At 39.6% G+C, this 19565-nt stretch overlaps 1 protein-coding gene across 1 annotated transcript in view; it reads right to left on the bottom strand.

The window, feature by feature from the left end:
- Positions 1-19565, bottom strand: part of DRC11 (dynein regulatory complex subunit 11) — a 106239-nt gene that overhangs the window by 74652 nt on the left and 12022 nt on the right. Inside the window, exons 3-6 of the mRNA XM_082056418.1 lie at positions 17595-17708; positions 15520-15708; positions 14737-14808; positions 3380-3567 (exon numbers count right to left, since the gene is read on the bottom strand). Coding sequence (XP_081912544.1) covers positions 3380-3567; positions 14737-14808; positions 15520-15708; positions 17595-17708 — 563 coding nt within the window. The remainder of the gene's footprint in view (positions 1-3379; positions 3568-14736; positions 14809-15519; positions 15709-17594; positions 17709-19565) is intronic.

Genomic DNA, 19565 nt, shown 5'->3' on the forward strand with positions numbered 1-19565 from the left:
CTATTTATTGCTTTTGTAATCTAGTAGCAGCTGTGCTGAAAGATAATACCTGCTAATTGTATTTGCTATCACACCCTTTTCCAATTGAAGGATAAAATATGGAAGCCTGTTTTTTTTTTTTTTTTTTTTTTAGTACATACAGCAAAATTTATTCAAAAGAATTTGTTTCCCTTTAGCTATCTGTTTATTTAATAGACTATGGAAAATGGTAAACTCTGTCAAAAAGCCTAGTTAAAGAATAATTTATAAGCTACATTTAGGTGTTCATCTCGTAGACTGGCTTAGCAGAGAGCCAAAATATATCCTGGCAGGTAATAATTAATATAAACCTTGACACTTTGGATCCGGCTCACTGTTCAGCAGGCCAGGCAGGAGCAGCACACAACTCCTGCTAGTTCTGCCCCGTCTCTGGCATGCACCACCCAGAAAGCTTGGCTCTGCATGACACACATGCTCCCCATGTGTAGGAATTTGCTGCCTTTTTTTTTTTTTTTTTTTAAACCTATTTTGGATGAAAGTGAATGTGTCTGCAGGAAAAAATATTTTGGTCACTTAAACAGAGGCCTCCTGTGAAGAGCAGGATGGCAGGCAGCTCACTCTGACTCCTCTCAGTCCCATAAATCACTGCATCACTCAGCCAGATTTAAATGAACTATAATATTGGGTGATGTCCAGCCTTTGCTGAAGCTGATGGCAGCTCTCCCACTGGCTTCACTGGGGGGCAGAATTTTATGTATGCTAAATCATCAGAATAGCTTTTATCAATGAAATCTGTCCAGCTTTTGCTGAAATGTGCCTTACTGTTTTTTTGGAGATGATGCTGCACATTAATTTAAAAGAGATAACAGGGAGCATGATCAAACACGGTGCTCTGACTGCAACAAGTCTGTCACTGTCCCTCTCCCACCAGAGATGACCTTGCTCTCAGGCATGCCCTATAACTGCACATGCAGTGCGGTTTCTTTAGCTGTTCTCTATCAAAACGGTCTGATTGAGCTTAAAATTGCTTTTTGGTTAATGTTTTTAATATCTGATCATTTCAGATGGGTGGGTGGAGAAGCATCTCGCTCTGTGGTTATTCCACAAGGTTGGAGGGGATCTGTTTTCTCAGGCTATCCCAGCTGCAGCAGAACAAGGTGTCTGACTTAAAGGCTTGTCTATAAGCAGTAGTGTCATCAATTAACACCGTGTGTGGGTATATGTTAGTCACATTTAATATAATCACTTCTTGGCAAAAGCATATCTATGAAGCTATCCAAGACCAATTAATGTGGTGCCTATATTCAAACTTCTGTTTTAATCTTTGCTAATTTTCAAGTCTAGATGAGATTCAAGACTACCGAACCTGACTAGACCAGACAACTTAAAGGTTAACTAAATAACTCCTTATAGCATGTTTAACCACACATTTGTATGCTGGGATACTGACTAAGTCTGTCTATAGCCTTGAAGTCTCACCTACAGTTGGGCCCCTGGGCACATCTGGGATATAAATGTAGCAACAAGGTGCCATTTCACTTCTAAGGGCTACTGAATAAGAAAGCTCAGCATTTACACTCCACCTTACATCTTCAGAGTATTTAATAGATACATGAGACTGAGGTTGCTTATGCATTAGGTAGTGAGGGTTTTAATGAACTGCTCATTCAGCCATTCCTCTCCACCTCCCTTGATCGAACGATGGCTTCAGCTTCCTCCAAATGACCCTTTGGATTGGTTAGGCTCTTGCTCGGCTCTGCTGTTAAGTGTCTCCATGGAATGGATTTTACTTTTCATAACGTCTTATAACTGTCTTTAAAGAGGTTTATGGCTCAGTCTTATTCTCTGAGAGACTGACTGTTCTCTGCTAATCTCCTATAGAAACACTGTTATTGGTTTATGCAGTCCTTCAGTTATTTCTCCTCAAGCTCTGAAGTCAAGTTAATTGGACACGATTGACCTATGTTAGAGAATTACTATTAGATGAGTAATATTAAGCTAAGGAAACAAGATCATTTTGTACCACAGAACATGCTGGGAGTTGCAGGGAGCGGCAGGAAAGGCAGCTGAAGAGGTGTGCAGATCAGGCCCTGGGAACAGGGTGGATTTAGGGAACGGGGAAGTGCATTGTAATAACTGAGCTTTGCAAAACAATTAGTTCTTCCTAAAGAAGAACTAGAGGGGGTAAAAATATACTAGAGTCTCAAGTGTCTGTAAGAGGCAAAAATACGAAAAGGAAGAGAAACAGATTGTGGCAAATCTGTGAGAGTGCTGTTTTTATTATTGCTTTTTTTTTTTTTTTTTAAACAAGCACTACCTGTTGTGTGGCTACCAAAACGCAATTAAAGTAGTCAAGGAATAAATACAACAGGATTTCATCAGAATGCATTTGCTGTTTCCAAGTGGAAACTGCATGCTGAAGGCAGGTACACTGAAAAAACACTGAATGATTAATGGGCAACGACAGAGATCTACAAGACAAATACCAGCCTTGTAACATCACTAAGCAGCTCAAGACAAAAGCACTGGAAGGGTTTTTGAAGAGCAGTTTTATGCAGAGCACCTGAAACCTTGCTGCTAAATCCTGGAACTTTTGGGTGCTGCTTCCCAATTTACTTTTACAAGCTAAGCCACTGGAGGGGGTAAATCCTGGGGAAAAAAAAAACCAAAACACACCAAGGTTCCCAGCCCAACCACCACACTTTTATCATAAAACCAGTCTATATTCCTTTCTACAAGGCTTTACAGTATTAAATGCCCTATTGCCAGCCTCAAAACTTCTTCACCTCAAGTAAACTTCCTGAGAGAACCATAGGTGTCAGCATTCAGTTTAAAAATGTGTAAGTACGTGCTTAACTCTACTGAGACGTGAAGTTTCACTGAGATCAGCAGCACTACTTCAGTAAAGTTGCATTTGGAGGAGTGTCTTGAAGGTCAGGCCTCAAGTACAAATGTACTTCAGATTCCTGTGGCTGCTGGATAATACCAGCAGCAGGCACCTGGACTGCGGTCCTGGTGACGTGATATGATTCGTTATAGCAAATAATTATACTTCTATCTCATGGAAGACTGCGTTCTCTCTCTTAAACCTTATGTATTCGCACAGGGAAGAAAGTCAGCGTGCCTAAACTTTTACTATGCGTCTTTTAATTCCAGAGCTGGAGCCCAAGCTAATAAGCAATCTGATTCTGCAGTCAGCCTTTCAGGGTGCACCTCTGACTCCCCCTGGACTAGGAAGGAGTGATACACTATTCTGATTTCCCCAGTTAGGGGTCCTGCTGCTCAGTGATCACCAGCTGAGACTGGGATCACCACTGTAAGACGGATTTTGCAATTTGTAAGAATCAAGCTCTTTGGGTTAAATGGACTTACTAAGGGGTAAGTGTTTATCTCTGCTCACCGACACTCAATGAAACACTGGCTGATCTCATCCTGGAAATTTTTCTTGATGTAGAGCCCCTCCGTTTCTCTCAGCTTGTCCTTGATGGATACCTCCTCGTGTGTCTCCTGGACCTCATCTTGTGGGGTATTGACTTGCCTAGCGTGCATCTGCGAAACGCTCATTGTCTCTAAGTGAGGAGGTAGGCTCTGGAAATGACAAGAGGAGAAAACAAAAGGTACAAATTAAAATAAACTTAATATAAACTGGCATGCCAGGTTGACAGTGAATCTGAGCTTAAGCCTTAATTTATTTGCAGGAAGCCAGGAACAAACCCTGTGCTCATAAAAAGTGCCTGGATGCACACAATGGTCTATTGTTAGTATTTCAGCATTAATTAAGCACACTGCAATGTACAAAAACAACCCTTCCAGCGTGGGATCCTGGGATCTCAATGAGACAGGTGAGAAAGCTGCTGTTCTGCAAATGCCAACTTTATCCATGTCAGAAGGGTGCCAGAGATTTTTTTAATTGAATTTTCAAATGTTTGGACTTCCCATTGGTGCTTTTTAATTAGCTAGTATTGTTTTTAATTTGTTCACTTAAATTTTTATATGCACCGCTTGGTCAGTGGTTTCCTGGTATTTTGTTGCAGCTGGTCATATTCTGTTAGGAAAGTAACTTCCCTTGAGGAACAACAACAACAAAAAAGAATAAACAAACCCCCAAACACTTGAAAAAAAAATCATAGCTCCCCAAGTTTCCCATGATTTAATAACCTTGGCAAGAAGGACTTCTAAGTCTTACAATAATTTCTGCTTTGTGATTGATTTTACATGTGTACTTTGAGAAAAAGGAAAGTCTTTCTGGTATGCAAATACAGAAGCATGAAAAATACCATCTGTGTGGGTGGTCTCAAACTTTGCATTTTTTAGTTTGCAATGGTTGAAAAAGTTAAGGTGTTTCCAATAATTTATGAGCTATTACTGCTTTGAAAGTGTAGAGCATATCCTAAAAATTAACTTGGAAATTAGCTTTGTTTTGTTTGCAATTTTAGAACAAAATATTTTCCACACACTTGGGAAGTAGTAATCATATTGTCTGACAGTGTATATCAGTTTTAGGAATATAAAAGAGGAGAAAATATGATAATCTGGTTTTGTAATATGGTGTGTTTTATTCCTCAAAGTTAGTGACTATCTGACATATAGGTGGCAGCATATGTGAACAAAAGCCTAGGACTGTTGGTTGTATGAAAATAAAATATACTATTCTGCTCTGGCTTTTTGCCTTCAGAATGTATAGAAATTGTCCTTAAATCAGCACATCTCAGACTAATTTAGTAATACATTCTTCTTACTCTGGTGATGTATTTTCTAGTGTGCTCCAAGTCCTAATTTCAGAGCTCTCCCGCGAAGACAAAAAAACTTCTATCAAAGGTTTGGCCAGCTTATATTTAAGATCTGTTATTTGGTGTTCTTCTGTGCTTCAACCAGGTTCCAAAAATCACTAACAAGTGCCAAGCAAATTTCGTTTCAGAAAGTACTCAGTGGGATTGCACACTATCCAAAGTAAGCGCAGAGGCCCTGTTCAGGAAAGCAATTTACTGCCTTCCCTGCATCTGTGATGTGTGACTTGCACTATGCAAAAGGAATTAGTCAAGGCCACCAGTGAGAAAATATTCAGGAGGAAACAAAATGAGCAGCATGCTTTTTAAAAGCAGCTGCATATGTTCTCTTCCTGAATATATGACCCAAAATGTTGCCTTTCATCCTGAGATGTTCACTCGTGCTTCACTTTCCACAGCAGTCAACTGTTTCCAATCTTAATCTTCAATGACACCTATTTTTAAGTATGGGACAGCTAATATTAACACTATTTATTTGTATTTCACCTGAATTTCACTGTTGTGTGCCTTATTAATATTAAGTGAACCTCAGAATAGTCAGATGTGATGTTCTTTTCTCAGTGCTCATCTGGAAACCAGAGGAAGACCCACAAGTCTTGCTTCCCAGATTGCGATCTAGAAACAAGATCCACTTCCCTTGGCCAGTTTCCCACTCAACTATTTGCTTCACTACAGTAATGGCTGCTTTGCTGAGAAGTTCCCACCAGAGTTTGACCACCCAGAGGTACTGGTATTAAGGCTACTACTGAAGAGACAACCCAGCATGACTCTTCCATGTCTTTGTATACTATTGTAGCACAGAGGACAACCTGTGAGGTTTCCTAACTAGGTGCTCACCAGGTGAACCTGGGGAAGGGCTGTTTCATCTTGAAATATGTTTTCTAGCATTTCATGTTAAATATATCTGAGAAGTGATAATGGAAAGGACTTTGGGAGTGCAAGAAAGGGACCAAACAAGTATTTCCATGAGCAAAGGTGTTTGTGATGAGTGTTGAAGATGTCTTCCTGGGTGGGTAAAAGGCCTCCCCCTCCCGTCTCCTTCGGGAAGTGACAGAATCCATACTCAAGCCTGGGCAACTTGGCATGAGGCGCACAAGGATATCTCCAGCTTTAGTGACGCTGATCTGTGGCCAACATGGAGAAACAGGCTCCTCTACAGGACACATCTGAATGTTTAATGGTGAAATGTTGTGAGATGGCTGACCAGATGAATAGCTTATTGGTGCTGGGAAGGGGCAGATCCCCCTTCACCTTAGCTGCTGCATGTGTGGTCCCTCCCATCTGCACAGGCTCTGCCACTCACCTGGCCCTGCAATGAACCAGTTCAGCTCTCTGATAGGAGAGCTTTTTTTGCCATCCCTGCACCTTTCCTGTGCTCTGCTCCTCCTCTGTACTGCTCTCCACCAAGTCCTGAGGGAACCTTTGATGACCAGGTACTTGTCACTGCAAATTTACTATTGGCATATCTTTTATCAGTACCAAAGCCAGGTGAGGTAAGAACTGTTTGACCTGGCAAGAACATTCCCATGCGAGCAAGACCAGAAGCAGAAGATTCTTATCTCTAAGTGAATTAATACAGACCATATCTACACTTGAGTCCAGAGTCAATGAAGCTGGTGTGGACACAGTCCAGGCAGCTCTAAACCAGCTGGCTCAAATGCTGATAACAACAAGGCCACAAAACACACTCTGGTTGGCAAAATTTAGCCAAGCCTTGAGTAAATATTTGTGCAGCTACCTATCTTAGCACCATACAGTTATCAATATATCTGCTGATACTAGTTTGAGCTGCACTTAAACTCCTAAGGCTAAAGTACAGGCATAACCTTGTAGAACAGCTTATGAAAAGAAGCTTTATTTTTTTTTAATATTTCATACTTTTAATTTTTTTTTTTCCAAAGCCTGTTTTACTACAAGAAAACAAAAGGTAAAGGAACAACTTATATGTGCAAGAGTCTAGCTATTCGCCTTTGATAACCCACTATAGAAAGGAATGAAAGAGAACACGGAAAGTTGGTAAGACCGTAAGACCATATTCTCATTTGACTACTTTTTTTTTTTTTTCCCAATCTTATTGATTTCTTGTTATTAATATTTTCTAAATTAAGGCATATGGAAAAGGGTTTGTTTACACAGAGGAAAAGGCTGTTGCTGATGTGAAATGTGCTGTTGCTTGATTGCTTCCATCACAGGGAAAATGGAGCTGGCTCAGACCTAGAGAGCCAGATAAGCTGGAGAAGGACAGTAGGTGTTGGAGAGAAGCCAACATGAGAGGATGACATGTCAGGTATGAAAACATAATTTATTTGAGCAGGAGTCGGCACTGCCAGGCAAGATATTGAGACGAGTAGCAGAGAGATAGGTTAATAAATAATGACGTGCTTTGAAGTTGGCCCAGCACTGGACAGACAGTTGCCAAACCAGGGGCTCCTCCTGTAGTGCAAAGCCCTGGCAATAGCACGCTCCAGCTCAGATGGGTGACGGAGAGCGTGAAATGAAGAGATTTGTGGCCGTCTAACGTGTAACATACGCAGGGTGCCCTCATTACAAGTGAACACCAGGAGGCCAACATGGCAGGAACTGAGGCCAGTTTCTGGTCTGGGGGAGGAGATATGCACTGAACAGCAGTGTGGAAATCATGCCACAGTTATTTGATTTTTTTTTTCTTTTTTTTTAAGTAAAAAATTACAGCTGATGTGACTTTCTGTTCTGTTACTTTGAAATCAATGTGGTTACATCAATAAAAAAATAAATTAGACTTGAAAACAAGGAGACATCAAGAGAACTTATGTGTAAGTAGTCTAACAAGTAAAATGGAGTGCATCTTCAAAACTGCTTCCCTGGTCTATAAGAGCTGATCCAAGTGCACTTAAGGGTGTGAACGATCAAGAGAAGGAATCGGTTGGTAAAGCATAGATAGAAAGCAAGATGTATTACATAAAAGGATGATTGTCGAAGTGAATTTAGCAACATAGCCTAAAAATAGACACTTTGGCAGCAGGAGGTGCTGAAGACATAGAGCAAGATGTCCAGATGATGTAATTGTACCATAGTTTTAGCTGTCAGTTCTCTACCATTTGTTGTGCATGTCACAGTAAATGCTTTTCATTTGTCAAAAAAAAAGACTCAAAGTGAGGAAAGAAAACAGTTCTCAGGCACCCAATAGATGGTATGAAGTGGTTTAGGCTATTGCAACACCTTAAAAAACATAAAAAACAAAAAAAACCAACAAACTTTGAATAGCCTGGGTAATCTAAATCTGAGAATAGTGCTTCCATCTTCTTTCTTTGCAGTTAAAGAAAGCCACTATGTTAAGTTTGCTTTCTTTTGACCACAATGTCCTCATTCTGACACAAAAGTATGTCTCATCCTGAACCTCACCAGCTTCAGAGTTCAAGCCATTCCTAACCCTGCCTTTGTAGCTGCAAAACCTGGGGCCTTACATTCATCTTCGAGCACTCTTGGGTCTTCAAATGCAGACAGAGCCTATGGGACAGCCCTGGTACAGTTTGTTTTCTTGTCAAGGAGAAGACTTTAGAAGAAAGTAGGTCTGTAAAAGCTTTGGCCACCTGAGGAGGCAAGAGAAAATAGGTAGTGAAGTGGCAGAAAAAGAGTCAAGGTCAGTGTGAGAAGATGGTTTCAAATGGCTCCAGCAGGAACGTCTCCCTGCTAGCCAGTCTTTGACCTGTGCCTTCCTGTATTGCTGATCAACCTTCTGTGTGTCCACATGCTTGTTCTGGAGATCTAAAAAGCTACACTGAGACAATATGATGAGTGCTGCTTTTATAGCCCTCTATACTTAATGTGCATGTTAAGGAAGACAAAAGCCAATTTGTTTCTAACATCACTTCTCTCAGCGTCTCTAATGTTTCTGCTTCTGAATCAAAGGGAGGCATTCTACAGTAAGACACTAATAAATAGCTTTTCCTCAGGGGAAGAAGCATTTTCCCATCTTCAAGAAATTTCCTTGGCCATGTGAAATTCAAATTTGTTAACTTGCCCTACAAACAGCAACTCATTTAGAAACAAATTACAAATATTAGATGGAGACAGTGAACTTGATAATGCAATGCTGCCACATCAGTTGTAGAATAATGCATCTTAATGAAGGCTTCCCATGTGAATAAACCATTATATTTACAAGCTTTTCACAGTTAATGACCCAGAACTGGATAACGAAACTCACATTTTTAGTGTGGTCCTCTGTCAGCAAAAGTATACATATTAATAATTGATGTTGCTGTAAAAATAGGACATAATGTGAAGATTCCTGAGTTTGTGGGAAATAGGACTACATGGTCCATTAACTTAAAATGCTTATCTAATGTTTGATGGGCTTTGTCTTTAAAATCCTTGTTTAAATTAATAAGGCAAAATGGACATTTGTCTAAAGGAGAATTTTATTCCAACTCATCAGTCACAAGCATGCTGATGAGATTGTTGTTTGATTCTTCTGTCCTTTACTCCTTCTCTCCTCCCCAAAGAGAATTTAGGTTTTATGAAAGTGGAAGACCCACCAGCAGAAGGAAGGATGAAGTTCCTTACACCTCTCAGGTAAGCCAATGTGATGACTGTGTCTGTAAGCTTTCCATTGTAGACTTGGGGACTTGATGGCACAAATTTCGCTTTCCTAGCTTGAAACGCCTTTCTGCTTAGTCAGCTCAACAACTCTTTCCAACACAGACCGCTTTATTGTTCATTATAAAACACTTAGAGGTGTGAAGGCTGGCTGAACACGCTTAAGGCTACAGTTCTACATCTAGGAGGCCCCACGCTGTGGAACTAACTGCTCTTCAATTGTTCCATTACGACTACACTTACAGGGAAAGATAGTCTTTGTTTCAATGAAATAAATACATTTCGTTTTATTTCATGTTTTAAGGCCAACATTCGCCTTATGTCTGAAAGGTAGATTTACTGCAGCTTTTATTACTGGGTACTTAATTTAGGACAGCTTCTTGTGTTAGACCTGAAACAGAACAGCTGAAACATGCTGAATGGTTTTATGGGACTTTCTCAGTAAATGTTCTGCTATGGACAGTATTGTCCTTAATCGTAATGTTTCGATAGATGTACTAGTTGTGTAGTATTCTGCCGTAGATTGTTTATTTTCAGTAGTAGTATTACTTTGCTTCTCTGGAAGACTTTATTTCCTATGCAAAATAAGTATTTTTAAATTAGATATTTTAAATGGTCACTTATTTTCACCAGTAGTGAAAGTGAGATGGTTTGTTTTGGTTTGGTTTTAAACACTGGGGCTACACAGGCAAGTAACTCCGTACCAGTAGACTAAGGGGATTTACTACTTAAGTAACGGTGATCCTGTTCTGCGCTCATGACTGTTATTCTACTGAATTTTAAACAGTGACGCAAATTCTCTTTAAAATTTTGATATAGGAGTTAGCTATGTCCTTGCTTTCTCATTTCCTCCATGTGTTTTGTCTGGCTGCAGGAAGAATGTATTTTGAAAAGGTCTCTTATGAAGATTGTATTTATATAGGTTCCATGGTACACAAATTGTGATAGCCACATCAATTATATGGCTGAATTCCTAAATTAGGCACAAAAAAGGAACAACTAAGCAAAATATATTGCATTCATTAAAGCTTCCCTGCTATATGATTCACTTCAATGGCTTTGCCAATTAAAGTAATTGTCATATGCATTTGAAACAAAGCATTTGAAGTAAGACGCCTTGTTAGAAAAATATTGAAAATGGCTGTTTTATAGATTTATATTTATAAAAGATATTGGCAGGTAGCACTCTTTAATAAGATGAAAGAAAATCTGAAGTGGAGAAAATATATTCATGACCATGTAAGTTTATATAATGTTGGTTATGTTTGTTTCTGGTACTATACCTGGGCATGCTGTCAAATTTCTACTAAAAATGGCAAGTATGTTTTGGACTCTGAAAGGCAGTGATTTCATTGTTAGTATGACTCCAGCCAATGAAAGCCAAATTATTTAGCAGGCCTCTTGCTTCCCAGTGTCTTTATTTCAAGAATAAGTAGGTTTAAAATTTCTATTGAAAACAGAACAGATTAGTTATCACTGCTTAGATATATATGTATGCACAGTGAAATAACATGTAACTTTGTGCTGACATCTAAACATCATCTAGGTTGCAAGTAAAACAATACTCATGTTAATCTTATACTTGATAAAAACAGGCCTGGTGTATAACACTACTCTGTTTGACCACTTTCAAGAGCTGAAGGAATGTCTTAAATTTTACTTATGGAGTTTGCAGTTGGCTAAATCCCATATAGCATTTATTTAGCCACAACCTATAATGTTTACACAGAAAGCTATTCTGGGAAATACATTTTATTTTTTTTTTTTCCCTGACTGGATAAAGTGAATTATGTTTATCAAGAATTCAAAGAACAAGGAATGTTTGGCAGACTGTTTTCTCAGAAATAAAAGCATTAACCAAGATAACATGCCTAAATCAGGGTATATTTAAAAGAGGTAAGGAGGACAATGTTTTTATTTAAGACAACCTAGATACTTTTATGTGAATGGGATATAGAAGAAGGAAGAATGGTGGAAATACTAGGTGAGAAAATGATAGATCGGCATGTATTATGCCACTAACTCTTTGGTAAGGGCTGAAATTATGGAATAGAGCAGTGTGAGAGCAGTGCAACTGTAAATCAATAGATGCTTCTGTGAGACAAGAAGGCATTTTATGTGTATGAGTGGTCAAAGCATGCAGGGCTCAGTCCTATAAACTGTTGAGGCATGTACAGCACTTGGCTCCAATGGGATTGATTACTTGTGCTCATTAAGTGAAAACATGATCTAGGCCTTCAGGGTACTCCTGCCTTGAAGCTGCAACAGTAGGCTGAGCCCCTAAATTGGGATGGATTTTGTCTTTTTTGTATTCCTTGTTCCTAGGCTCCTCCTACCCTTACATAAACTGTTTATCCTAACATTTTATGTTAGAAATAGCTTTTTCTCTTTCCAGTAGCCCATGTTCTGAGAGTATAATGCTCTGCAGGGTCTTCCCTGTTAGGAGAGCCTGTTAGCGAGAGCGCTGAGTGTGGAGCCATTATTAGACTTGGGCTCTTTTGCACCACCCTGAGAAAAAGCAGTTGCCAAAACCCAGTTCACAGATCCAGTTACATCAGTTTGAACTGCAGCAAAATGAAACAATCACAGCAATATCTAGCTGGGGTGTTTATGGCAGGGAATTTATAAATGCCAGAAACAGACGAGCAGAAGCACACATCAGTTTAAGAACTGCAAAGTGGTATAATTGTGCTGTAACAGTAAACTACTCAGAGCATGGAAAATACAGGTTTGTTTGGACAGCACACATGTGTTTTCAAGACAATTCAATGTGTTTTCTTGCAACATCAGTGTGGTCGGTGTGGCTTAAAAACAGACCTATGCCTGGAACATTGGTTTTTGCGGTCACACTGGAGCTGCCAGTGAGCAGCACTGTGGCAGCAATGTGAGGAAGGTCAGGATACAGTTATCAAGATATATGTGCTCTTAGTAAGGATTGCTTCTCTTTACAAATTAAACCAGTATTGCAAATTGTGATTTATCAAAGATTTAGAAAAACATGTGTTGAGGGAATCATGCTGTTCCTGCAATTAAGCTTTAATAAATAATAGTAACAATGAGGCTTTACTTTTGAGCCAAGAAAAATCTCTGTAACATAGGCTTCTACTCTGTCATCAAGCAAAAGATGAAATAGAATCAAATTCCAGAAAAGATACATTAATTTTTCTGAAGCAAGTAGACAGCAAAGAAAATAATACTGAATTAAGTAAAACTAACCAATTCTTAGTCTTCACAAGTATTTCTGTATTTTTTTTTAGGCCAACACAATTTTTCCAAAAATAATTATTCACAACTTCAAATGGACTAGCCCCTTTTGTAACGCCATCTTTATATGAGAATAACATAGACATTTTATAATTTCTCTTACAATTATAGCTGTTTTTATTTATTGCAGTAAAAGCCGAGTCTCCTTTGGGATGGACTTGGGAGTAATGGATGGCTAGGTCTTCTTATTTATCTAAGTCGTGCAGCATTAGAAAAGCAAATTCAACATATTTACACATGAAGATCTGTGGTCATTTTTTAGAGGGCTGACGTGATCATACATCAAAGGGACTTGACCTTTGGAGCTTGCTGCCTATCTATCAGTGTGAACCAATGTCTGCTTACCACTCACTTCCTTTGGAGACCATGAAAGTAAGAGGGAAATGCAAATGGGGAATACAAAAACACTGGAAAGATGACCAGATTTTTTTATTTAGAGGTATCAATTTTTTCCTTACATCCTCTGATGATATACTTGATAAAGAGTAATGAGTCTGAGTGCAGAGTTGCAAACATCAATTCTCTTGCTCCTAAATGGAGGTCAGGAAATGAATATACTATATGTGTTTGGTTTGAATTCCCTTCATCCCTATGATCATATAGATTTCCTCCCCATAAACTAGGCTATTTATATTCTAGTTATCAGTTACTCCTACCATCAGCCATCATGAAAAGAACACTTGGCTGTGAACCCTCCAATAACTGATACCAGACTTAGATTTCTAAGACTCTAGTTTTAAGAATTGACAGAAACTGTCAGGGATTTGATAGGAAACAATCCCTTGTTTGGCAAAAGGTATAATTTCTAATTCATCTTCAGTACATCCCATATATTCACCATTTTAGGTCCACACTAGTTAAAATCTCTGGGAACTTTCTGTCTTAAACAGAGGCAGAATTGGCACTCAAAGCTCTGTTCAGCTATGCTGGCTGCATTTACTGTTAATGACCAGTGGATGTTAAAAATAATTCAGAAGGTGTTATCTGTATTTAACACGGTCAAACTTCAGTAAATGTACATGTTACTTCCTAAAGATAAGATTTTAAGGTCATTCTTAACTGATGATACATGTTTGTCAGAGGTATGTTATAGGCACAATTAGTTTTCATAAACCTGTGATGTTGCTAAAGGTAGTTCCATTGCTGGGGTAAGAAAGTAATCTGAATTGTCTGGGAGAAGCAGAAAACATGTTTGAATTCAAAATGAAAAGATTAGTTTAGAAATGAATCATTTAAGAACTGCAGAACATGGAGCTATAAATAAACCTACCCAACATGAAGTGGTGATGAATATTTCTGTGACGTGGTGCTGTGAAGCAGCTTTACTAGAACTCGGTACAAGGGCTGTGCTGCTGTAGCTGGAGTGGAAGAGCTGTGAGACTTAAGACCCGTTAGTGCCTACTGAAGGCACCCAAAGAATTGGTGGTGTCAACTGTAAAGGGTTGATCCTTTTTCTCAGGTACTTGCTAGGAATGAAGATGTTGGTGGGAGGAGACATATCTTTAGTTGCTGGAGGAAGAGGTTCCTTTTGGAAAGGGTGTTCTCATTAATTTTTTTTCACCCCATGCAATCTGACCACAGACAGCTGTTCACTTCCCTGCACTTTTGCACTACGATGTGAGAAATATTTTGATTATTTTTGTGTGTACTTATGGAAATATTAATATATTAATATGGCAGTTCTAATGTCCTTTACCTTATTCTTGACATACATATGCAGTGGCTTGCAAAAAGGTGGGCGAAGATGACTTTGCTGCTTTAATTCTACTCCAGGAATAAGGCAGCTCAAGTGTCTTGGAATTACAAACTAAAAATTGATTAATAAAATTTCCTTGTTCTGTCATGTCTGGGTCAAATTCCCTGGAACCTGGGGCAAATTCTACACTGCCTGTTTCTACATCTACCATATACATAGGACTAGGTATATATAGCATGAAAGCATGCAGGAGAAGACAAATTGTGCTACTTCCGTGCCATCTATCACTTCAGTCTGGTTCTGTATTCCTTAGAGACTCCTTTTAAAATAGGAAGAATCTTAGAAAATAATTTTTCATCTTCTTCTAAATTACTAAAGTCTGAAGAACAAACAGACTGTGGCATTTTATATTCTCTTGGCAGCACTACTTACCATCCCCAGAAATATCATTTCCTCTTCTCTCATTTTCTCTGTTTTCTTGCGCTGGATATATCCACGCCAAACCTGAATTGTAAACAAAACTCTAATGAGATAAATGGGCCTTGTTACAGCTTCCTTTACTGTGGCAGACACAGGAAAAAACAAATAGAGGAAGGAAAGGCACAATATGCAATTGAAACTATTACTCTTTAACAGGTTGCTATCTGCTATTTTTTTAAAAAACAAATTCTGAGGTTTGTTATCCCTTCACACTGGTACATCTAGCTTCCAAACACAACACGATTTTAGAAAGTGTTTAGACTGAAGATTTAGACTGAGCTCCTGTTCTCATCAGGCTGAACTGTCTGAATTATTCATGTGTAAGGACTTTTTCTGGAATTTAGCAGTGATCTCCTTTTATCTTTTCAAGATATGGAATGAACTCTTTTCCTGGAGACCACAGGAAAAGGAATGAATTCTCCAAGGTGCACTGGATTCCATGGGGATGCCAGAAGGAGCAACTGAGGTCACAAAAATCAGAATGGAAAAACGTGTAGGTTATAAAGTCACCTTGCATTTCAAGTGTAGGACTGTTTCTATTGATCTCGCATCTAGAGTCCTGCCTCATTTTGTGGAGTGGCTGAAATGATGTATTTCACCTTGCTAAATACCATGAAAGCCATCACTTCAGAATGCTTCCCATCCTATGAGCTGTGTTTCTGCCTACTGCTGTTCTTCTGAACAAGACATTGGCATTTGGTTTTGCCAGAACTGTTGTTAAATCAGATAATTCACCTTTTGAATGCAAGTGGCAGCATCGTCTGGACTTGGACCCATCTGGACCTGAAGTTTAGGTTGTTTTTCTTTATTCTCTTTAAGGTAAATTCGCTTCATGAATGCTGCTCGACGACGGCCTTGGCGAGCGCGTTCTGCAACCTGGATGATTTTAACGCCTTCTTCAGGTGTCATGGCTTCGACAGGTTCCTTCAGTAGCACAGCCAAAAAGGAATGGACAAAGCAAAGTTATTAGGGTTATGTGTTTTGTTGATTGCCCACCTCAGCAAATGAAACAACGAATTAACTTCTTGCAGAAACTTTCTAAGACAAAATAATCCCTGCCACAAACTGCAGAGGCTCCTGTCTCAGCACTGTCTTGCAATATCCTGGAAGTTAGCTATCTTGAGAGATGTGTTTTTTCTGAGGACCTTTAGGAGAAAGTGAACCTCATGTGTTGATGTATGACAAGGAAAGCCTGATGCTATAGTTGGGAAGCAAGAATGGCTCTATATGGCTTATGTATTCTGCTGAACTTTATGATTTATTTGAGAAACGAGAAATGAAGAACCATAAGGCTTTGTCCTATTAAAAGGAAAGTTTCTTAGGCTATGGTAAATCTTCCTTTTAGTTTTCCAAAGGGATGGGTCTCTGGATGAGCTGCTAGTATCCCAGCTCTCTTGCTGAATGGGAAGACATGCTGCTCTGAGCTACTCCAGGCCTGGTCAGTCCAGACCAAACAGAAGAGGCTTGTGGAAAAAAGTATGGAAACAGCACAGCTGGAGAGAGGGACTCCCCCTTCTCTCTCCTGAGGAATCTTACCTGCTCATGCTCCCTATGGAAAAGCTGAATTATTGTCCTTGATGTTAATCCCTTCAATTGGAGACAGTTCACAATTTAATGCTTCTACATATACTGTACGGAGCTCACTGTACTATGCTTTCAGCGGGGCTTTCTCTAACAGAATGACATAGGATGAATGACTTACGAAGCAGACTCCTCTGAACTCCACTGTTTTTGGTCTATGTTAGACAGCTTGTAACAGCACTGCTACAGACACCGAAGAATACAGCAGTTAGGATTTCCTGAGCGTACACAGCTTGCTGCGATGCATGCAGAAGCGCTGACAACCCTCCAGCAATCCCAGCAGGGAATGAACTGGAAGTGCAGCACAGGGCACTTGACTCAGACTATGTGAGATTATTTTATTCACGTTTATTCCATCCTGTGGCTCCCTTGTGGCATCCTGGCAAAGAGAGACCTGGACCCTACCAGAGCCCCAAGTGCAAGAGCCTGGTGCTCCCAGGTGAGCTGGCTGTACACCAGCTGGCCTCATCTGTAGTGGATACCATACTGGAAAGAGCAGAGCTGTGGGAAACAAAAAGGCTTAAAGATGTAATATGCGTAATCTTGTGCTCTGACGGCTACAGCGTCAGTGAATCCAAGTCACCCAGACATGTAGGTACAGTTGAATATTTTATGAGGTTAGCAAAGACTGCTTGTAGGCAATGTGCCATTTCCAGAAGGTCAAAAGTATATCAAATCCAGAACACTGGAGTGCTCATGTACTTCTCTGTAATGACTTTTGCTCTGCCAAAACTCAATTTTCTACTCCTCCTAGCAGCTGCAGCTCTATAGCTGTACAGAAGAGACTGCAGTCATTGTTAAGAGGTTATAAACAACTGAATGCTAAGAGTTGTGCTGACCTGAACTCTGAGTTTTGTCTGTTTCAGTTAGGAATCCTGGTTCAGTAAAACTTAAGCCCCACTTGATTTCAGTAGGACTGATTATGTGATGAGAGTTTGCTAGACAAACAAAGCAGCTACTAAACTTGGCCAAAGTGCTGCCCTTTCTCTGGCACTCTCACACATGTAAAACAGAGTCAATTCATTTTGGTCTTAAACAGGCTCAAGATGTGACTGGATACTGTTAGGAAAACTTAATGTTCCTTTTTATTTGTGCCTTATCTGTAAACAGACTTTTAGTTCTTAAGTGCTATATAAGTACTTTTAATTTCAGTGGCTTGTGTTCAGACATGTGTGGCTATAACCTAAAAAAGTTAAGCATGTTGTTATGTAGGTATGTGGTGTGCTTACCTCTATTTCCAATCCAGCATCGAGCAAAATCTGATCAAGGGTTTTCTCCCTCTGCTGCAGGACTTCCAGCTTTTCTTTAATGAAATACCTTGGGATAGGTACTTCTGTGTCTTCCTAGAGGAAGAAATAATCATGAGATACTTTTAAGAACTGCATTAAAATTGCATTACTTATTAATTGAACACCTTTACAAAGCAATTAAATTGGAATGAGATTGTTGAATATTTGGAGTGTTGGGGAATTTCACCTCTGTAACAACTGCTGAGCTTTTACTTTGCAATTACTTAAGGCCTAATTCAACAAAAACAAATAAATCAACCCAGTTTCTGAACCATGGCAGCTCAGAACTCTTTCTTTTTATAATGGCTCAATTATATTATCAAACCGTTAAAATATTTGGCAGGGTTGCCAGAAATTCAAACACTATTTCCACTGAAGTGAATACCACTAGTTGTATGATCATCCCACTTCTTTAGTTTAATCAACATGAAAAACAGATCTGTTGTCTTGCATATTTTTTTAAACTGTTGTAAGGAACCAAAGCAAAATTCTGTTCCTCTACAGGAACACTCTGCTGCAGAGTGACATAACCTGTTCTTGGTATTGTACTGAAGACTGGAGGCAATTCTTCAGGAATAATTACTTGTAAGTATATTTCTTTGGGGAGAGGGAATGTTTTCATAGCTCTGGTGCTGTGTTCCCTTTATACTGTTTCAGGAACATCTAGAATATCTCCTCCAGCAAATGATTTACCCAGAGGATAGAAGGAGGGATGGGGGAGACAAGCAGTAGTTACTCTGTGTTGCTATTCGTGAGGAGTTGCACAGTTTAGTTATGCAATAATTTGTCCCCAGATATATGTGGACACTTGGTCCTTTTGCCCAAGGAGCCCAACAGAAGTACGAGACTTGATGCTGTGCTATCAGCATCCTGTGCTGTCTGCTATGGAAACTGAGGGGCTTTGACCTGCTCAGGGAAACCTTTAACTTGATCCTTTGCAGCATCAGTGCCAGCTTTGGTCTGGATGGATACAGAAAAGTGCTGGGTGTAAAGAACAGGCACCGCTTCTGCCTTGATACAGGCACATGGCAAATGTGCTGCTTACAATCTCGAAGATCTTCCTATTTCTAGAGCAAGAATTTGCAGGGAAGGCTGTGGCCAATGAAAACAGCCCCTCTGATCTGCCAACTTAAAGATTTAATTGCTAGTTCCTTCAGTTGCACACTGTGTGGACTGAGACTTCCCTATTATGGCAGCATAAGAAAGTGCCCGAGTAGGACTGTGTTTATCCATTTTGATGTTAATGATGCAAAGGTCTGGTCTGCTAAAGTTTCTAAATATTTGTCTTGTTAAGCTCCCTGTTTGCACCTTCCAACATCCTTGATTGCTCATGGAAATGATTATACATTGTACTTTAAGACTGCAAATCAGTCTAGGATGGATTACAAATATGTCTGTATTTAGGTATAAGAAATCAAGCAGTTTGTCTGGACACCCTGGCGTAGGATGACAGAGCTTTTATGCTGTCACACAAGTGTGGGTCAGTCACTGTAGCCTAAGCTGGGCTTTAATTACCAGTGACTCTGGAATGTGATGCTTACTGGTTATAAAGATGAGATCAAAGCCATAATACTGGGGCTGGAAGGGATGGGGAGCAGGGAGCCTGTTTCTCCTCATCATCTCTTTTTGGGGCCCAGCACTGAAAAGTTAGGCTTGTGATGTTTATCCTCAAGTTAAATTTGCAGCTTTTTAGCTGCTCCTGGCTCCACATGGGATTTGTGTATCCAAATACCTTTATAATTACCCCAGGAAATGAAGTGACTGAGTACTGGAAGGCAACTGTACAAAAATATGAGGCTCACAACTAAGGAAAGATGAAGTCTGGCCTTATAGTGACATAGCAAAAAGTATGTACTATCTTGGCATAAGATATAAAATGAGACTTTGTTGTGTTCTCTGCCGACAATCATG

This window comes from Streptopelia decaocto, assembly GCF_964273445.1.
Source record: "Streptopelia decaocto genome assembly, chromosome: 6".
In the NCBI taxonomy this organism is placed as follows: Eukaryota; Metazoa; Chordata; class Aves; order Columbiformes; family Columbidae; genus Streptopelia; species Streptopelia decaocto.